A 19,000-nucleotide genomic window follows, 5' to 3' on the forward strand; every position below is an offset into this window, starting at 1 on the left:
TGTCGTATCAAACGATGGCAAGGTTATCGTACCCCCTGTTTCTCACATTTTGCCCCATCTTTTAACGACTGTACGTATTAAGAACACGTTGCCCAGCATTGATATCGTACGGTTTTTTTTTTAGTGTGGCAGAGTAAAACAAAATAAATGGTTCAAATGGCTCTGAGCACTATGGGACTTAACATCTGAGGTCATCAGTCCCCTAGAGCTTAGAACTACTTAAACCTAACTATCCCAAAGACATCACACACATCCGTGCCCGAGGCAGGATTCGAACCTGCGAACGTAGAGGCCGCACGGTTCCAGACTGAAGCGCCTAGAACCGCTCGGCCACACCGGCCGGCACAGTAAAACACTTCCGCTCAGAATCGACACGATAACGCCTCAGGGAGTGTCATAGAGGGTTACACTGAAACCACTTTTTCAGTTGAGGCTTTGATTTCCACACATTTTACAGTCTAAGACGACAGCTCACATTGCGACGAGCAAGGAGATGGTCTCTTGACCATATTTAAAACTGCTGACACCAATCAATGGCTTCAACGCTTCCCTAAAACATCTAGGCCATCATCCACATTGAATGTGATTGCACTCTACATAGCGCAGTGGGACTGCAGTTATTTCTCTGGAGTACAGTGAGGAGACACAAGGGGCCATTCAAAAACAATCGATGACATTTGAACGTGATCCAAAGCAGGAAACGGGGCTTATGCTTCTTCAGGATTCCTGTTCCGGGCCCTCCTGCGGCGTTACCATGGAGGTGTGTGACATTGATACACGCATGAATAAAACAGCAAAGGGTTATTCTAAGACCCTTCGGTTCGGCGGCATCCTCAGTGTCACCAGCCCACATTCTTTGAGCACTTTAAAAATGCGTCTGTCAGAGAAAACCCATGACGAGAATCCTAGGTGTTTGCAGGCAGGCAACCACTTGACACCTCTCCGTTCCAGTATGCATACTAGCAAATGGTAAGGCCTCTCCTACGTTTTCTCTGTGCATGCGCTTTATTATAGTGCCCAAAAATCGTGGGCGGGTGCCACTGACAATACTGCAAAATTTAGCACAGGGGGAGGGGCCATTGTATTCCCACATGTATTAATGTCGTATCCTTCTGTGTTAACGCTACAGGAAGTAGAAAAATAATAGGGCTGAAAAAGCTTAGGCAACCTTTGCTGCTTCGGATCGTATTCGAATTTCGTCGACTGGTCTTGAGTAGTCCCTTATAGTTACACACTGTGCACCACAGAAAAAATTGCGGTCGCACAGCAATTCAAAGGGATATGATCACATCTAGTAGCGCATGATGTCCCTAGAGAAGGGCTGAAATGGTCATGGAGTGTCAGCAGTGTTGAAGACTGTCAAGGACGTCGTACTGTTGCTCACTGCACTGTGAACTGAAGATTTTGACAGCTAAATGTGTGGTCTTCAATACTTCAAGGTAAAAGGGGGGGGGGGATTCCATTGACACTCTATACGCCAGTCCTTGCGACATTTTCGTGTCGATTCTGAGCGGTGGTGTGTCTGAAACGTCTTCCTCGATCACGCATAAGAAAACCGCTGATTTTAACCCCTGCCGTCACGTTCCTAACCTCCGTCGTGGTGGCGTCATAAAAGGGTGAAATGTGGCTAAGAGGGCGTGCGACGAACGTCCCAGCGCGTGATTCGCCCACTGTGGCGTTGGGCAGAATTGGGTTGGGATTTGGTGCCAATGTGACAAAATTAAGCCACCTTACATCTTACGCGATCGCCTGAGCTCTGGTCTCTTCTTTTCGGGTGTGTCGACACTCTGCTGTTTGAAGCTTCGAGGAGCCAGAGAGTGACGTAGCAAAGCGCCGCACACTTATTCATGATTACAGAGAGAGGTTACAGTCATATTTGAGCCAAATTTTAAACTTGTACGGCATAATGGTAAATAATTACGTTGTTTCGGGAATGTAAACCTTTAATTGTGTTGTGCAGTGTGGAACTCATTAATGGCATCCAAAGCTGCAGATGTTTCTGAGTTCTGTTAACTAATGAGAGGGAACGTCCCCGAGTTGTGTTCCAGCAACCGGAAAAGACTTAGAAAAGTTGGTTGAATGATGGAGTGAGACAGTTGGTATTTAGCTGCGGTGTGAACGAGTATTTCTTCTGTGTTGTTTCGAAGAGACTTGAAGGTCTGATACGTTGATAATACGGTAAAGCATACAGCGTATGGAATTCTCTGCGCTTGTCTGCATGTAGTCAGTACAGTAAAATGATCAAAAAGTCGAAAGTCATTAACATACCGTATGCAGGCACTCACCATCCACATACACATGCCCTGGGCTTTCCTGAGAAATACCTTGCACTATAACTTCGTTGTAAACAACAGTTAGAGGTACACTCGTTCCCATAAGTTTCTTCCTCAGTTCAAATGGGAGAACTTCTTGCATTGTTGTAGGCAACTGAGACATACTGATGCTTTCCTACAAATCCTAGCTATGTGCTCAAATCACTTAGGGTTTCCAATTTCTAGGATCTTTCCTAAGGATGAGAAATTTATAATTACCCACGTATGATTATAGATCATAGAGATCCTAAATTTCGGCGAATAAGCGTAGACTGACCAATCAGGACCGATTACATGTGGACCGAGTTTCAATCGCATATAATGTGCGTAATTTGCACGCAGGTCAGCATTAACTTTAACAACAGCTGTCTTCAGGTTGGTTGGATGGATTTGCACTTAGGATCACTGATGCACAGGAGAATACTGCACCTACAACCGAATCTCGAAGACCGCCTCATACTGTCTCCATGAAGACTCTGTCGTTCCTAACATATGTCGTTGTTGGGAAAACGTTAGGTGTGAGCACAGCACATAGAGAGAAATATAGCCTGGAAGCTTATCAAGTAAAAGTCGATAGTCTCAATGGCTTTGCTAAGATCTAAAAGCAACGTTTTAGCATCTAGTCTGCTATCGATAGCTTCAGGTCGTTGTTACTATTATTAAAACACATGATTTGCTACGATGAGTTAGTGTTTGACCAGTACGTTGAATGTAATTAAATAGTTTATAAATGGTGCAGTAGTCTAAGAGTGTTATGGAAGTTGGTCAGCGGTTTGACAGGTACTCATGTTACCCACAGGGAAAACGTTTGTTGGTGTACTAGAAGATACCTGTTATTAAGGGCAGGTATGGGTCAACACGAAGCGTGGTCATTTGGACGGTGGACGCTAGTCTCATTACTGGAATGTAAGGTGGGTTAGCACTTCAGTGTGTACTCACGTGGACAGACGGTGCTGCCTGCCTCGTCAGACGCGTCGCCGCAGTGGTTGACGTCGTCGCAGACGAGGTCCGTGTCGATGCAGAACTCTCGCGTGCACCGGAAGTCCTCACACGCATGCTCTGCAAGAACCACACAGTCTGACTCACAGCTTACAATCTACATCAGCCATGAGTAGCAGCAGAAACTTGCAATATTAAGTGCAGATGGTGTCGTGGCAGTAGTGTGGTGGTGGAGCCAGTGGGAAAACTTTTTGTGGAGGGTACATGCTGCAATGAAAGACTTACATTTATTCCCGACAAACATATTGAATTCGTAAGAATTCGCTGCTTAATTTCAATAAAATACTTTTTTGTGTTTCGCCAAGCCATTTGATAAAACCAGCAACGTTTCAGCCGCTATTGCAGGGAGCCCTCATGCACGTCCCTATTTTCTGCTTTAAGCATCACAATATGCGGCTTGTGCTTCCTGTTTTGTATTTTTTTTTCTGCCCCATGAACGCCTCAACGATACAAATAGCTGCCGTACCTTAGATGAAACCACAAAGGAAGGGTATGTGTGGAGATATCAGATAAACATGTACTTGGAGCGTATTCGCATTGCGGATATGGAAGACCATCAGTTTTATGCTAGAATGACGACAATGATAATTTGTGCTGCAGCGGAGTTCCAAACCAGAGTTCCCGTTTATCGCGAGTGGTCGCCACGCCCTCAGGCTGTCTGATCACGACTCGCGGCCGGACTCAAACTTCCATACGTCGTCAACCACGTGTCTACAACCTTTACTCGCACATCCGTTATATATATTCCCATATATGGGAGATACGTTACTTGAAAATCGCTTGCCCGGTGTCGGCGGATAAATACGACGCTGCACTGCCTGTGTTATTCCGAATTACGATGTAATATTCCTTCGGACATGCATGTATAAATTAGATGACAAATCGATATCTTTGAGATATGAAAGAGGGAAGGCAGCATAGGATAAAATAGGTAAAAAGACAAGCCCTAGTATAAATCCTTGGGTATCACAAGAGATTTTGCGTTTAAGTAAGTAACGGAGAAAATATAAAAATGGCGCAAATGAAGCAGGGAATGCAAATGTCTAAAAAATAAGATTGACAAGAAGTGGATAAAGTCCAAGCAAGAGTGGCTAGAGAACAAATAAGTATACAGTAGCATGTATTACTGGGGAAAAGGTAGACACTGTCTATACGGAAATTAAAAAGGACTTTGTAGGAAATAGAAGCTATGCGAAGAATAGAAACATGAGAAATGGAAAGTGGAAAGAACATATAGAGAGAAAATTCCTGACAAATTAAAACTGTGAGTCGGACCGAGACTCGAACTCGGGACCTTTACCTTTCGCGGCAAGTGCTCTACCACCCGAGCTACCCAAGCACAACTCACGCCCCCTCCTCACAGATTTCCTTCCGCCAGTTCCTCGTCTCCTACCTTTTGTGAAGTTTGGAAGGTAGGAGACAAGGTACTGGCGGAAGTAAAGCTGTGAGGACGGGACGTGATTCGTGCTTGGGTAGCTCAAATGGTAGAGCACTTGCCAGCGAAAGGCAAAGGTCCCGAGTTCGAGTCTCGGTCCCGCACACAGTTTTAATCCGCCAGGAAGTTTCATATCAGCGCACACTCCGCTGCAGAGTGAAAAGTCTCAGTATAAAGAGAAGCTCTACAGGGAAAATTAACTTGAAAGTAATGTTGTAGAAAGGGAAGAGTAAGTAGATGAAGATGAGATAGGAGATATGACATTGCGAGACCTGCTGAGAGACCTCATTCGAAACAAGACCCTGGGATTAGACGACTTTCCCCCAGAAATGCTGATATCATTGAGAGAGCAGGCAATGGGCAGAATATAAGAAATATGAGACAGACTTAAAGAAGAATGTAATAGTTCCAGTTCCACAGAAAGCAGATGGTGCAGGTGTGAATATTTACGAACGATCAGTTTCATAAGTCATGGTTGAAATTACTGACACAAATTATTTACAGAAGAATGGAAGAACTGGAAGAAGCCGACCTCGGAAGATATCAGCTTGGATTCCGAATAGTGTTCGAACAGACGAGACAATGCTGACCCTACGACACGTCTTAGAAGATACATCAAGGAAAAGCTAATCTCCATTTATAGTGTTTGTAGACTTAGAGAAGTCTTTTGACAATGCTGACTGAAACAAAATCTGTAAATTACTGAAGGCAGAAAGAATAAAACACCGAGAGCGAAACGTTATTTACAACTTGTACAGAAACCAGAGACCAATTATATAGGCTAGTGGGCGTGAAAAGAAGCAGTGACTGGAAAGGGGAGGAGACAGATTTGTAGCTGGCCCCTAATGTTTTTCAGTATGTATGCTAAGTAGGAAAAGGGAAAGAAAGGAGAAACTATAAAATTGAATTTGTTCTGCGAGAATAAACAAAAACTTTGCTGTTTGCCGAAGACATTGCAACTCTGTCAGAGACAGCAAAGGACTTGTAAGGACAGCTTAACGAAATGGACAGTATCTTGAAAGTGGGATATAATATGAACATTAACAAAAGCAAAACAAGAGTAATGGAATGGAGTTGAATTAAATCGGGCGATACTGAAATAATAAGATTAGGAAAATTAGTAGAAGAGATTTGCTGTTTGGGCAGCAAAATAAGTTATGATGGCCGAAGTACAGAGGACAAATCTATAATGGCCGTGGCAATAAAAGCGTATCTGAAGAAGAAAAATTTATTAACATAGAACATAAATTTAGGTGTTAGGAAGTTTCCTGGTGGCATTTTTATGGAGTTTAGGCTTGTACTGAACTGAAACGTGACGATAAGCTGTACAGACAAGAAGAGAACAGAGGCTTCTGAAATGTGATGCTTTAGAAAAATTTTGTAGGTTACGTGGGTAGATCACGTAACTAATGAGTAGGTAATGGATATAATTGGAGAGAAAAGGAATTTGTGTCACAACCTCACTAAAGGAACGGATAGGTTGGTAGGAAACTTTCTCCGCTGTCAAGGGCAGTGTGGGAAGAAAAAATTGTGGAGGGAGACGAAGAGATGAAAGCAGGAGGCAGATTCAGAAGGATGTGGTTGCAGTAGTTACTCAGATGAGGAGGCTTGCACAGGACAGAGTGGGATGGAGAGCTGCATCACACTAGTCTTCGGACTGAAGATAGCGACAACTTTTGTTATTTGAAAATGGCTGATATTCCTGACATCTTAATTAGTGAGTGGGTGAACGGATCAAGAGTGAAGGATAAAGGATATCAGTTCCTAATGCTGTGAACACAGGCTGTACATAAAGTCCGGGAACATTTTCAATTATTTACTGCACAAGAACTAAACATTGTGCAGATGTCTTACATATTGCATTATTTTGAAGAGAAACCTATTTTTTTTTTTTTTTTTTACAAACATGCGATATGCGAACCATGAGTGACCCGGCAGACGTGAATACGGTAACAGAAATCTTGCCATACCCGTTCCAGCATATCATCGTCGACTGTGGCAGTCGCTTCCTGTATTCTCTCCAGGAGCTCTGCTACATCATGTGGTAGAACCGGTACATACAAGAGATCTTTAATGTGTCCGGACAGAATAATGTCACAAGGAGTGAGATCTGGTGATAGGGGAAGCTATTTGATGAAACAGCTGTCTCCTTCTGTAGCACAGCCGATCCATCGATGAAGCAGCTCAGTGTTCAGGTAACCCGCCACATAACCTGTAGACATCGATTTCCACTGTTAAATGTTTTTCCTCATGTTGGTTTGGGTGCTGTAGAAAATTGCAAAGTTAATTTTCTCTACGTTGCTTAACGCTGAAGGTCTTGTTTAGATGCCGGAACCAGCACTTAGGGCGCATGAAAGAGGTGAGCAGTGCCATCATTACGACTGATTCCTTCAGGAGGCCTGTCGCTATTGAGGGGAACCCTTTGCCATGCCGTCCACCTATCCACAATACTTTCGCTTTCACTTGAAAGAAATGGTGGCCAGGCTGTGCCGGACGTGGTCATACTGTGCACTATCAGATCAGAAGTATCTGGACGACTGTTACTGTACATTAGTATGAGGTGTGTCCAACCTTCACCTTTATGACGACTTGAATGTGCTCGGAACACTTCTAATGAGGGGTATGAATGACCTTGGAGGAATGGCAGCCATTCTTCCTCAAGAGCCGAGACCAGAGGCGCTGAGACCTGGATCGCAGTCGACATTCTAATTCAATCTGAAGGCGTTCAGATCGGGAGTCAGGACAGACCAGCCCAGACCAGGAAGATTGTTGTCTACACACCATTGCCTTTTCCTTTGTTGTACACAGTGTTGTAAAATGTGTACATTTCCTTCCGCATTTAGCATTTTCTTAAGCGCAATAAGACGGGCACACTACAATTACGATAAACATTCTCGCACTGTAACACCACTTCCTCCGTACCTCACTATTGGTACTGCACACGATGGCAGGCAACGTAGTAGAGGCACTCGCCACCCCCCAAACACTTGCGTTGTATTGCTGAATGTTACGCCGTGAAGTATCACCACTGCAAATCACTCGTTTCCAGTCACTCACTGTCCAGTAGCGATGCCCTTTAGATCACCCCAAGCGTCGCTTAACACTGCCTGCAGAAATGGGTGTCTAACGTGGAGCTGCACGACCTCTGATCCCTCTCTTTTTAATTACTCACGCAGAATCATCGTACTAGCTGTACTACTGGTAGCACTTTGGAACTCACAAGTGATTTCTTCCGCTGATTTCATACTATTTTGTGCAACCACTGTCCGCAATGCCCGACGGTCCCTACGCTTCAGTAGGAGAGACCTGGCTCTTCTTGATCAAGCTGTGGTCGCTCCTACGCTTTTCCATTTCACAGTCGCATCACCAGCAGCCGACGTAATCAGCTTTACGAGGGACGAACTGTCCCTGATCGATATGCTACTCAGATGACAGCCACTGCCTATTCCACTTTCGAAATCACTGGGCTCTCCTGACAGACACATTTCGCAGTTGTTGCTTTCCTAATGACAACACAATACTCCCCGCTTCCTTCTTTTGTGACATCTATTGGACAAATCTGCATTAAATAGGGTGTTCGCATGCTTTTGGTCAGACATTGGATGCATCCGGTGCAGAAAAACCAGTGCGTCTCAGGTGCCGCCTTAAGTAGCTTCCGCCGGATTCCACAATTGCAAACAACAAAAATTTACGTAAATTATTCCCAATTTTATGCATCTGATATATATCCCCCTTATTGCAATCATTCGATCCGTAATATTCCAGAACCGCCAGCCACTTTCAAATAATAAACAAAAAGAAGCAACCTCGAGACACAAACACTCATCCTGATGAAGGGCTGCTTGTAAAAGCAGACGAAACGTTACTAGTTATATCATATAAGAGAAGGTGAAACGTGCAGAAAAAATTTATTTAAACATGTCAAATAAGTGTGGCAAACAGTTTCGTGAAATCTGGGCTTCGATAGAGATTCTACTTGAACACATAGGGAAGCTAGATGTTAACATTCACACACTAGTAAGCACAAAGGCGCGAAAAACTCACAGCATTAATCACAAGGAGTCAGTGAGTGAGTTACGTGCCAATAGGAGTAAAAGTCTCACTTTAATTTTTCGGTCTGCGAAGACTAGCCGCTTTGTACATAGGCTGTGATAACAGAGACATTTTCGGTACACATTCCCTCTGACGACTTAGGATAGTAAAAATGTGACGTACATTGAGCTCGAAACTTTTAAGCGCTTATGACCATTGCAAACAGTGTCTCGCTACTTCCATCTTCTCTCAAGTGCATTTGTATTGTGTCTGCACGAAAGTGGAAACACAATAGACAAACATAAACTCCACACAACTGATGTTCCGTTTAGGAGTGCAGCGACATATACCCTGACAAAAAGCTAAGTCAAATTAGCAAGAGTTAAAAAGAAGATAAAGTACAGTCGCATAACGCGACTACAGTGTAATGGGAGGCTAACGCATGCCACTAAGGCTTTTATAACTGTGTTTACACATCTGATTGTCTATTTTATATTATTTTCTCCTTTAATTTACGTTTTCAGTAGGCCACTGTAAACGCTTAAAATTAAATCAAAATAAAATATTTGAAAGCTTTTATTCTATAGCAAAAACTGACTTCGCGCATCAAGAAAACTACAGCACTTCAGAAAAGGGTAGTCAATTTCCATATCAGCAATGTAATACACTGAAAGCCGAAGGAACTGGTACACCTGCTTTTATCGTGCACGGTCCCCCGAGTACGCAGGAGTGCCGCAACACGACGTGACGTAGCCTCGACTAATGCCTGAAGTAGTGTTGGAGGGAACGGACACCATGAATCCTGCAGTGCTGTCCATGAATCCGTAGCAGTACGAGTAAGTGGAGATTTCTTCTGAACAGCACGTTGCAAGGCATCCCAGATATATTCAACAATGTTCATGTCTCGGGGAGTTTGGTGGCCAGCGGAAGTACTTAAACCCAAAAGAATGTTCCTACAGGAACCCTGTAGCAATTCGGGACGTGTGGGGTGTCACATTGTCCTGTTAGTATTGCCCAAGTCCGTCGGAATACTCAATGTACATGAATGCATGCAGGAGACCAGACAGGATGCGTATGTACGTGTCACCTGTTAGAGTCGTATTTAGACGTGTCAGGGGTCCAATACCACTCCAACTGCACACGCCCCACACCACTGCAGAGCCTCTACCAGCTTTAACAGCCCCTGTAGACATGCAGGGACTATGGATTCATGAGGTACACGTCCATGCGTTAGATACAATTTGAAACGAGACTCGTTCGACCAGGCAACATGTTTCCAGTCATCAACGGTCCAATGTAGGTGTCGACGAGCCCAGGCGAGGTGTAACGCTCTGTGTCGTGCAGTCATCAAGGGTACACGAGTGGGTCTTGGGCTCCTAAATCCCATATCGGTGATGTTTCATTGAATGGTTCACACGCTGACACTTGTTGATGGCCCAGTGTTGAAATTCGCAACAAATTGAAGAAGGGCTGCACTTGTGTCATGTTGAACGATTCTCTTCAGTCGTCGTTGGTTCCGTTCTTGCAGGATCTTTTCCCGGCCGCAGCGATCGTATTCCTGATACAGTACGTTCGTGAAATTGTCGTAGGGGAAAATCCCCACTTTGTCGCTACCTCGAAGATGCTGTGTCCTATCGCTCGTGCGCCGACTACAAAACCATTTCAGACTCACTTAAAACTTGATAATCTGCCATTGTACCAGCAGTAACCGATCGAACAACTGCGCCAGACACTTTGTTGTCTTATATTGACGTTGCCGCCCGCAGTGCCGTATTCTGCCTGTTTACATATCTCTGTGTTTGAATACGCTTGCCCATGTCAGTTTCCTTAGCACTTCATTGTAACATGGTTGAAATTCTAGCTGACCATATTTTGTCGAGCAAAGAAAGAAGATATCAATCACGTTTAAGAAATTTCCCTCGTGCAGACTGGGTCACCAACATTGTTTGTTTTCCATGTATTTATCATTGTAATCATTGTACTTAGATGAGTCGTATTTTCCAAAACTTGACAAAGTGCTTCTATTTCAGTATCTGTAGTTTCTATTTTCATATTTCCCTTTATGACAGATGACGCGTGACGGTTGTCATATCTATCATAAGACTATTTAAAAAGTGGAGAGAATCCACACAGTATGTTTTCATTCTTGTACATACAAGTACACAACCGAGATATTACAGAACAATCCATCGCTTTCTTCAGAAGTCTGACGTCCTATATACGAGAGCCGTTCACGGCTCTATATTTCCCTATTCAGGTTGCCACCTTTCCATCCGGTTCGCGGACAAATTTTCTTTCTAAAAATCGCGCACATGGTACGTGTTATCATCATATTCAATGTTTATATTCTTTTCATATATTGCTCTCGCGATGTTCACATCTCGCCAACATACAGCAGGGCTAGTTTTGAGATGATGTTGTGAATTCAAGTTTTAAGGTCGTATCATGTACGTTTTCCATAGTGCCTGTTAATGGCCCACCGATTTTGTTGTATTTCGGAGTAAATCTGTTTATAGAGTTAATGCACATTCTTACATTTAAAACAATATACTCGGCCGTTTACTTCCCCATATTACACTTCTTTAGCACTTCACAAGCATTTCCATGACAATCTGTTGTTTTCAGCTGATTGTTTGAATGTTTCACATTACACGACTGTAGTATTTTGTTAATTAATTTTTTATTCCACTCTTGCAATCAACAAATAAAACTTTAGGGACGAATTAAAACATAGTTTTGAATCATGATAATTTCTTAACTCATCAACCAATTTATAAGATTTCAAGAATACTGCTGGACATTCAAGTTTTCGAGGGCAGCCAGGAATGTGTTATTTATTTTTTGGAAGCAGCATCTACGACATACGCCTGACAGCGAAAACGTAGGCGCGAAGCTGCAGGCGAGCAAACACTGCCTGTTGCCGTACAAACAGGACACCAGAAATCTGTTCAGTTGCCAACCCCGTATAGTTCTCGAAACTTCTGGGAGAGTAAAACTGTACACTCGACCCAGACTCAGAACTACGACCTGTGCCTTTCGCGGGCGAGTTCTCCACCTACTGAGCTATCTTATTTTATTGATTTTGTGACAGTATTTTACATATGATTCTCGTTAAAAGACAAGATTTCTTTCTTTTACCTTGTTTGTTAAAACAGAATAATTATCCTGGGAAGAAATAAATTGACTTAACTGTTTCTTTGGTTCAGGCAAGTACTTTTTATCAACTGTTAATTTTTATTCCTTCTTTAATTTCAGATTCTTCTTAACTGAAACTGAATGGTAAGGGAAAAAATTCATTTCTGAACTTAAAAAGTAATAAAATAATAAACCCTGATTCTTTCACTTATAAATTGTACTGTAAATTCTCCTTCTTCTGAAATACTTTATAACTCGTTTTTTCTAGAAATTAACTTTATGTTTATTTATAAATGTAAAGAAGTCTCACGTTTTTTTTCTTCAGGCAATCAATTAGACATCTACAAAAACCTGACGTTCTTTCTTCTAGTTAACTCCCAGTTTCAGCTTTGCTTCCTCGCTTGCAGCTCCTCATACCTTCCAAGCCTCGTTTCCTCTAGGAGTGTTAGTTCCAGATGTCATGTAGGAGAACCTCTGTGAAATTCGGAAGTTAGAGAAAGAAGTGCTGCCGAAAGTAAAGCTGTGAGGCTGGGTAGTGACACTTCCTCCGACAGCTTAGTCGGTAGAGCACCTTTCTGCGAAATGTGGAGGTCCTAGGTTCGAGTAGCGGCCCTGCGTACAGTTTTAATCTGTCAGGAATTTTCATAGTCAGCGCACACTCTGCTGAAGAATGAAAATGCATTGTTGAGGTGGCTAATCTTAGCTGTCAGTGGATGTTAGTTGCGCTGTTAGAGGTATCCTTCAATCACATTTACCTGTAAGATGATTTGTTACACATGCACATTAACTGGAGCGTTTCAAGTAATTAATGACTAATTCCAGCAGGCTTCATTCTCAGAATAAACTATAAGAGGCAGGCAAATTGAAACCGAACAACCGCCACAAAGGGACCACGGAATCGTTCCGTTAAAAGTAACCACCACACACATTAAAGACATTTATGTCACTGGGATACGAGACGATCAATTCCTGTTGCATAGAATGCAATTGACGGCTGACGGATTTACAACTGCACCCACTTTTCCACTTCCTCTTCCGACTGAAACCGACGTTCATTGATGTCTTTCTTGAGGTCGCCAAAACTGTGGAAACCACACAGTGGAAGATCCGGGCTGCACGCTGGATGATGAAGTGCTTCCGGGTCAAATCGTTGTATCGTAACCTTCGTCCGATTGGCAATATGGAGGCAGGCATTATCACGCAGCAGGATGATCATTCCTAGAGCTGTTCACACAAGTTTTGCTAAAGTCACGATGATCTTATTCTTCGACTGCAGAAGCTGTCCGCACGTCGAGTTCCTCGAGAATGGCACCACAGTCAGTGTGCAGCACTATGAAGACTCTTTACAGGAACTTTACCGTGCCACAAATTCAGCATGCCCAAGAAGGTTGTCGGCCGAAATAATTCTGTTGCTCGATGACGCCTGCCCCAACTGCAAATGAGACAAAGGCTGCTCTTCAGCGATTTGGCTGCGAAACACTGCAATACCCTCCGCACAGCCCCGATCTTCCACCGCGTCATTTTCACATCTTTGGAGACCTGAGGAAAGACATGCGTGGACATTGATTCCACTCGTACGGGGAAGCGTGAGTCGTGTGGAACCGTCAGCGGGCGGCCGCGTTCTACCAACAGGGAATGGATCATCTCGTCTCCCGGTGGGATAAATGTCTTAACGCGTGTGGCGATTACTTTTAATGGAACGATTCCGTGGTACCTTTGTGGAGGTTGTTCGGTTTTCATTTATGTGACCGTCATATAAAGTGACTAGAGAGTACACAGTCCAAATATTGGTCAACGAAACACTCAATATCAAGCAGTATTCTGCACATTTTGTCGGATAAAATAAAACTCCTTGCATGTCATCTGTATTGGGTATTAGGAAGAGGTTGTGTCGCAGAGCAGCAATGCAAACTGAGAGCGCAGCAGCAGTATGGCTACACTGGAAGAAGTGGAGAGCGCGAGCTGTACATACGGAGGCGGGCGCTAGCCGCCGAGCTGAGCTGTGCATTACTTTTGTCCTTGAAGGCGGTGACGACGAGCCGGAAGCCGTTGGAGTCGGTGCCCCAGCCGTCGGTCACGTACTTGAGCGTCACGAAGTTGGTGCGCGTGTAGATGGCGCCCACGGTCGACTCCGTGTTGCGGCACGTCAGGTCCGACTGCAACAGGAGGGGGGAGGGGGGCCGCGCCCGGTCACAGGCATTGTCACAGGGGGCGGCGCCGCAGCCGCCGAAGCCGCGCGCGCCCGCAGTCAGCTCGGAATCCGCTCGCACATCACACTGACCATATGCAGAGTTGTCATCATAACTGAAGTCAGCTGTGCATCTGCGCTCACCACACCAAATTTTTCCCCCACTTAGAGCAGACTGGTCGCTTTGCAGCGCTACAGATAGTGTAGAAGACCAAGACGGTCATCTGACCCTCCATCCCTCACGTAATTTATCACAGTTACGTGTAGTGGAAGCGCCGGTCGATTGTACGCTGAGGTGACAAAAATCATGGGCTAGCTCCTAAGATCGGGCCGTCGTCCTTTTGCCCGGAGTAGAGCACCAACTCGACGTGGGATGAGTTTAACAAGTCACTGGAAGTCTTCTGTAAAACTACTGAGTCATGCTGCCCCTATAGCCATCCATAATTGCAAAACTGTTGGCGGTGCAGGAGTCTGTCACCTCTCCACTATGTCCCATAAATGTTCGACGGGATTCATGTCGGACGATATGGATGGCCAAATCATTCCCTCGAATTGCCCAGAATGGTCCTCAAATCAAACGTGAACAACTGTGGCCTAGTGACAAGGTACATCGGCATCCTTACAAAATACATCGTTTTTTGGGACAATAGTTCACCAATTGCTGCAAATGGTCTCCAAGTAGCCGAACATAACCATTTCCCGTTAACGATCGGGTTAGATCGAGCAGAGGACCAAATCAATTCCACGTAAACACAGCCCACACCATTATGCAGCGGCCACCATCTTGCATAGTGCCTTGTTGACGTCTTGGGTCCATGGCTTCGTGGGGTCTGCACCACACTCGAACCCTACCTCAGATTGGGTCTCATCTGACTAGGTCAAGGTTTTTCAGTCATCTGGGCTCCAACCGTAATGGTCAGAAGCCAAGGAGAGGCGCTGTAGGCGATGACGCGCTGTTAGCAAACTCAGTCGCGTCCGTCTTCTGCTGCCATAGCCATTGAACGACAAATTTCGGCGCATTCTTCTAACGGATAGGTTCGGTGTACGTCTCACATTGATTTCTGCAGTTGTTTCACACAGTGTTGGTTGTCTGTTATCAGTGACAGTCCTATGCAAACGACGCTGCTCTCAGTGGTCTAGCGAAGGACATCAGCTACAGGGCTGCTCGCGGTGAGAGTTGATGCCTAAAATTTGGTATTCTAGGCACACTAAAGAATCCGTAACGATTTCCGGGGTATGTCCAGTTAGCCTGGATCTTACTACCGTTCCACGTTCAAAGACTGTTAATTCTCGTAGTGCGGCCATAATCACGTCGGGAACCTTTTCACACAAACCACCTGTCACAGCTCCGCCAATGCACTGCTCTTTTATACCTTGTGTAAGCGATACTACCGTGATCTGCAGATGTAGATATTGCTATCCGATGATATTTGTCACCTCAGTGTATGCAATCGGAGTGGTAAGATGGATCGACACGGACATGGCAGAAAGGAAGAATGGTGTTAGTTACTCAGTTAATTAGTTCCATGTTCCATGTATCATTTCAATGATCCTTTTATCTAAATGACGTGAAACGAGCCAGTACAGACGATAAGTGTACAGTAGTGGAACTACATTTAAAACCAGTATATAACAGAAGGGGCTGTCGAGCACAAATAATATTAGAGTAGATTTAAAATTTGCTGTCATAATTGTCAGGCAGCAGACATTTTATGTTACTGGGCCAATGATCAAAGATCTTGTTGAAATCCTTTCTGAGCCAATGACAGAGTTAATAAAAGGTTAACATCGGTTATTTTTCTATCTTTTGTGGCAGATATGGACGTCACTGTTTTTCTTAAATTGTGATGGATAATTTATGACAAATTTCTTAAGGGAATACTCAGAGTGGTTCGAAACAGTCTCAATAGCTTGTAAGGGTGCTGAGGAGGAGAGGGGAGGGGGTTGTGCTGAAAAATAATTGTTGAGAAAAAAATTTGATGTACTGTGCCGTTTCCGGGTGATTTACCACAGAAGTTAGCCAATCAGGTCATAACGCAACCTGAAATCCGCAAAGCATCTCAGACGAGGGTACTGCTACAGCAGGAAGCTGTTGTGTTGGTCCCAAGAAGAAAACAGAAAGACAACGCTAGGCTAGGTTTGAAAAATGTAAATGATTTATTTGCGACACGCACATATATATATATATATATATATATATATATATATATATATATATATATATATATATGGAGTGTTCACAAGTAGTGCACATATGTATTACAGGATTAAAATAACTCGTCTGTTGTCAAATACTAATTGGGTTTCGAAACTTGATTGTTTGGGATTAGTACTCTGTGGAAGCAAAATGTGTGTCGAGTATACATCAGAGAAGAAGGCCTGAAAGCATTTGAAATGTTGCATACCGAAATGCTGTGTTTTGTCTGCGCTACTCATACTACGACCACGTGCCCGTTGATACGTCCTTCATACAAATCAATATGTCGCAGTTTGATACAATGTACAATGAGGCTTGAATTTCTAGGATAATTAATTCACATAGCTTTAGTGCACGCTTAAGCGATCCAATATATTCGATAAGCTGCGTGTCTGGCTTGTTACAACCAGTCAACGGAAACATGCTACAGAGTGCACAACATCGGGAAAGAGGAGCAATTAAAGTGAAACAGAAATATGAAAAGTAAGACAATGAAACATTATCGTTGGCAAGTAAATCTACTGAAACATTGTACATAAACAATACAGCATGAGGAAACCTTTATAATAAGCGACTGACTGAAAAAAGTCCCAAAATTAACCAGATGACAGGAAAAAGCTACTGGACGTTTCTCCGGATTATCACTGGAGACATATTCTACTCAGAGTTTCAAGATTTTTCTAGAGCCGGCTGAAGCTCGCGGATAGGCAGAGCACACCTGCCCGCGGTCCGGTCAGATAAGCACTGTGCAGAGGCTTGTAACAGTGGGTTCTGCTATTGCTGATTGTTGATTTATGGGCAAAAGACCGTTGTGCAAGGCATAATTGTCTGCCTGACGTTTCTTCTTCCAGTGCTGGACACTGAATCACAGGCTTTAACGACTCAGAATTCTGTCAGAGTAAGTTCAACTGTTCATATGTATCCAAGCAACGGTCGCTTCGTGATATCATCAGGCCGCGGAGTCGCCCCGGGGTAGGCTGTGGAGCTTCCGCTCGGGAAGAACTGGCGCTGTTTGTCTTATTTTGCACTGGGGCCCATAACGTGTCTAATTTTAGTCCCTCTTCTTTTCTATTCAAATTGTTTTTTCTCTTTAACTTCTGTGGCCTTTTATAGCGTGTAGTTACCAGACCTTGCTAATACTACAGTGTCAGAGATACGAATTTGGTGTTTTCCCGGTTCTAGTGTGTGATCTGCTATTGCTGACGTATCCTTCTTGCCGGAGCGACAATTGACCTGTGTTCCTTGAGGCTGACGTTAATGCTTCTTTTTGTGAGTTCCAATGCATACCTGGCCGCAAGTTCATGGAACTTTATATATTCCCACTGTGGCAAGCGGCAAGCGTAGGTCTTTTGCAATGTTCAAACATTCCCGACGCTTTCTTGTTGTTTTAAACAAGTGTCAATATCGCGTTTTCTGAGTACTTTGCTGTTGTGATTTGTTATAGATTTTGCAAAAGAAAGGAAAACTTTCCTTTATTTGGTTGTTTTCATTCGAAACTCTAGACCTTTTAGGATGTAGCGCCTATTTATATCTTCACTTCTCTTTTCTGTTTGGGATGGTGATTGGGATTTATGTGAAGGTGGGTGGGCTTTCTGTAAACTTTGTGCTATAAAGCTACATCAGGTTTTCTAATTACCTATATAACCTAAAATGGAAATTTACCGAATCTCAACTTTTACATAGTGAACGTAATGTTAGAATTAATAGATTTAACATTATTCCGAAAATTTAAAAATTCAGAGAGTTCTTTTTCTCGATGAGGCCATGTAATGAAAGTATCATCCACGTACAGAAGCCAATATGGGGGTTTCTGAATCTCGTCTGAAGGGATACTTCTTCAAATTTTTCCATTTTAACATCCGCCTCGAGGAACACAAGAGAAAGTGTCGCCTGGACAAGACAGATCAATCACTAGTAGCAGATCGAGTGCTAGGACCGGGAGACTACCAAATTTGTTTCTCTGACACTGTGGTATTAGCAAGACCTATCGATTATTACGCTAGATCGTGCAGAGAGACCATACTAATTCATAAGGACAAAAATAATTTCAACGGGAAACAAGAAGGATTGAAAGTGGCCAAGTTCTGGGCCCTAGTGTTAGATAAAACAAACAACGCCCACACCTTCACCCAACACGTTCCACAGCACACATCGGTACAACTCCGCGATAGTAGGCAGTAGTCCTATGACGTCACGGACCGCCCGTTTCATGGATACACATAAACAGTTCGGTTCGATGAACTTGTTTTGAGTCTGTAACAGCTTTCCTGAATCGTCAAAGCATCTGATGATGTTTCCAGTAGAGGAAGACGAAACGTTAGGCAGAGCAATATGCCTTGGACCACGACCCTATACCCATAAATCAAATGTCAGCGATACCACAAACACCGGCCCTGAAATCCTACATTGTACGATTTAGTTCTGGGCTGGCCGTCTCCCGTGTACCCTCATCCAGATACGGTGACTCTTGTACCGTCTCTGTGAATGATCCGCGACTCCACCAGGCGGCAGTGGCAGAAGACACGTATGGCGCCGTACCAAGCCACCAGCCGACTCCAACAGTACTGAACTACGGCTAGGAGTTCTGTATTACTCTTCTTTCTCGTCTAGTTTACTAACATTAAATCGTGAGGGATGCGTTATTGAGCTAGTTGGGTTTGACTTTACTGATTCCTTGATTTTCATTATAGCACATGAATTTT

General features: G+C 43.7%; 1 protein-coding gene across 2 annotated transcripts in view; it reads right to left on the reverse strand.

The window, feature by feature from the left end:
* The window catches only part of LOC126272400 (uncharacterized), a 357,356-nt gene that overhangs the window by 71,898 nt on the left and 266,458 nt on the right, over positions 1 to 19,000 (reverse strand). For both annotated transcript variants that reach the window (XM_049975227.1, XM_049975228.1), the window contains exons 3-4: positions 13,925 to 14,069; positions 3,252 to 3,371 (exon numbers count right to left, since the gene is read on the reverse strand). In XM_049975227.1, the coding sequence (XP_049831184.1) occupies positions 3,252 to 3,371; positions 13,925 to 14,069 (265 nt within the window). The remainder of the gene's footprint in view (positions 1 to 3,251; positions 3,372 to 13,924; positions 14,070 to 19,000) is intronic.

This window comes from Schistocerca gregaria, chromosome 5, assembly GCF_023897955.1.
Source record: "Schistocerca gregaria isolate iqSchGreg1 chromosome 5, iqSchGreg1.2, whole genome shotgun sequence".
NCBI lineage: Eukaryota > Metazoa > Arthropoda > Insecta > Orthoptera > Acrididae > Schistocerca > Schistocerca gregaria.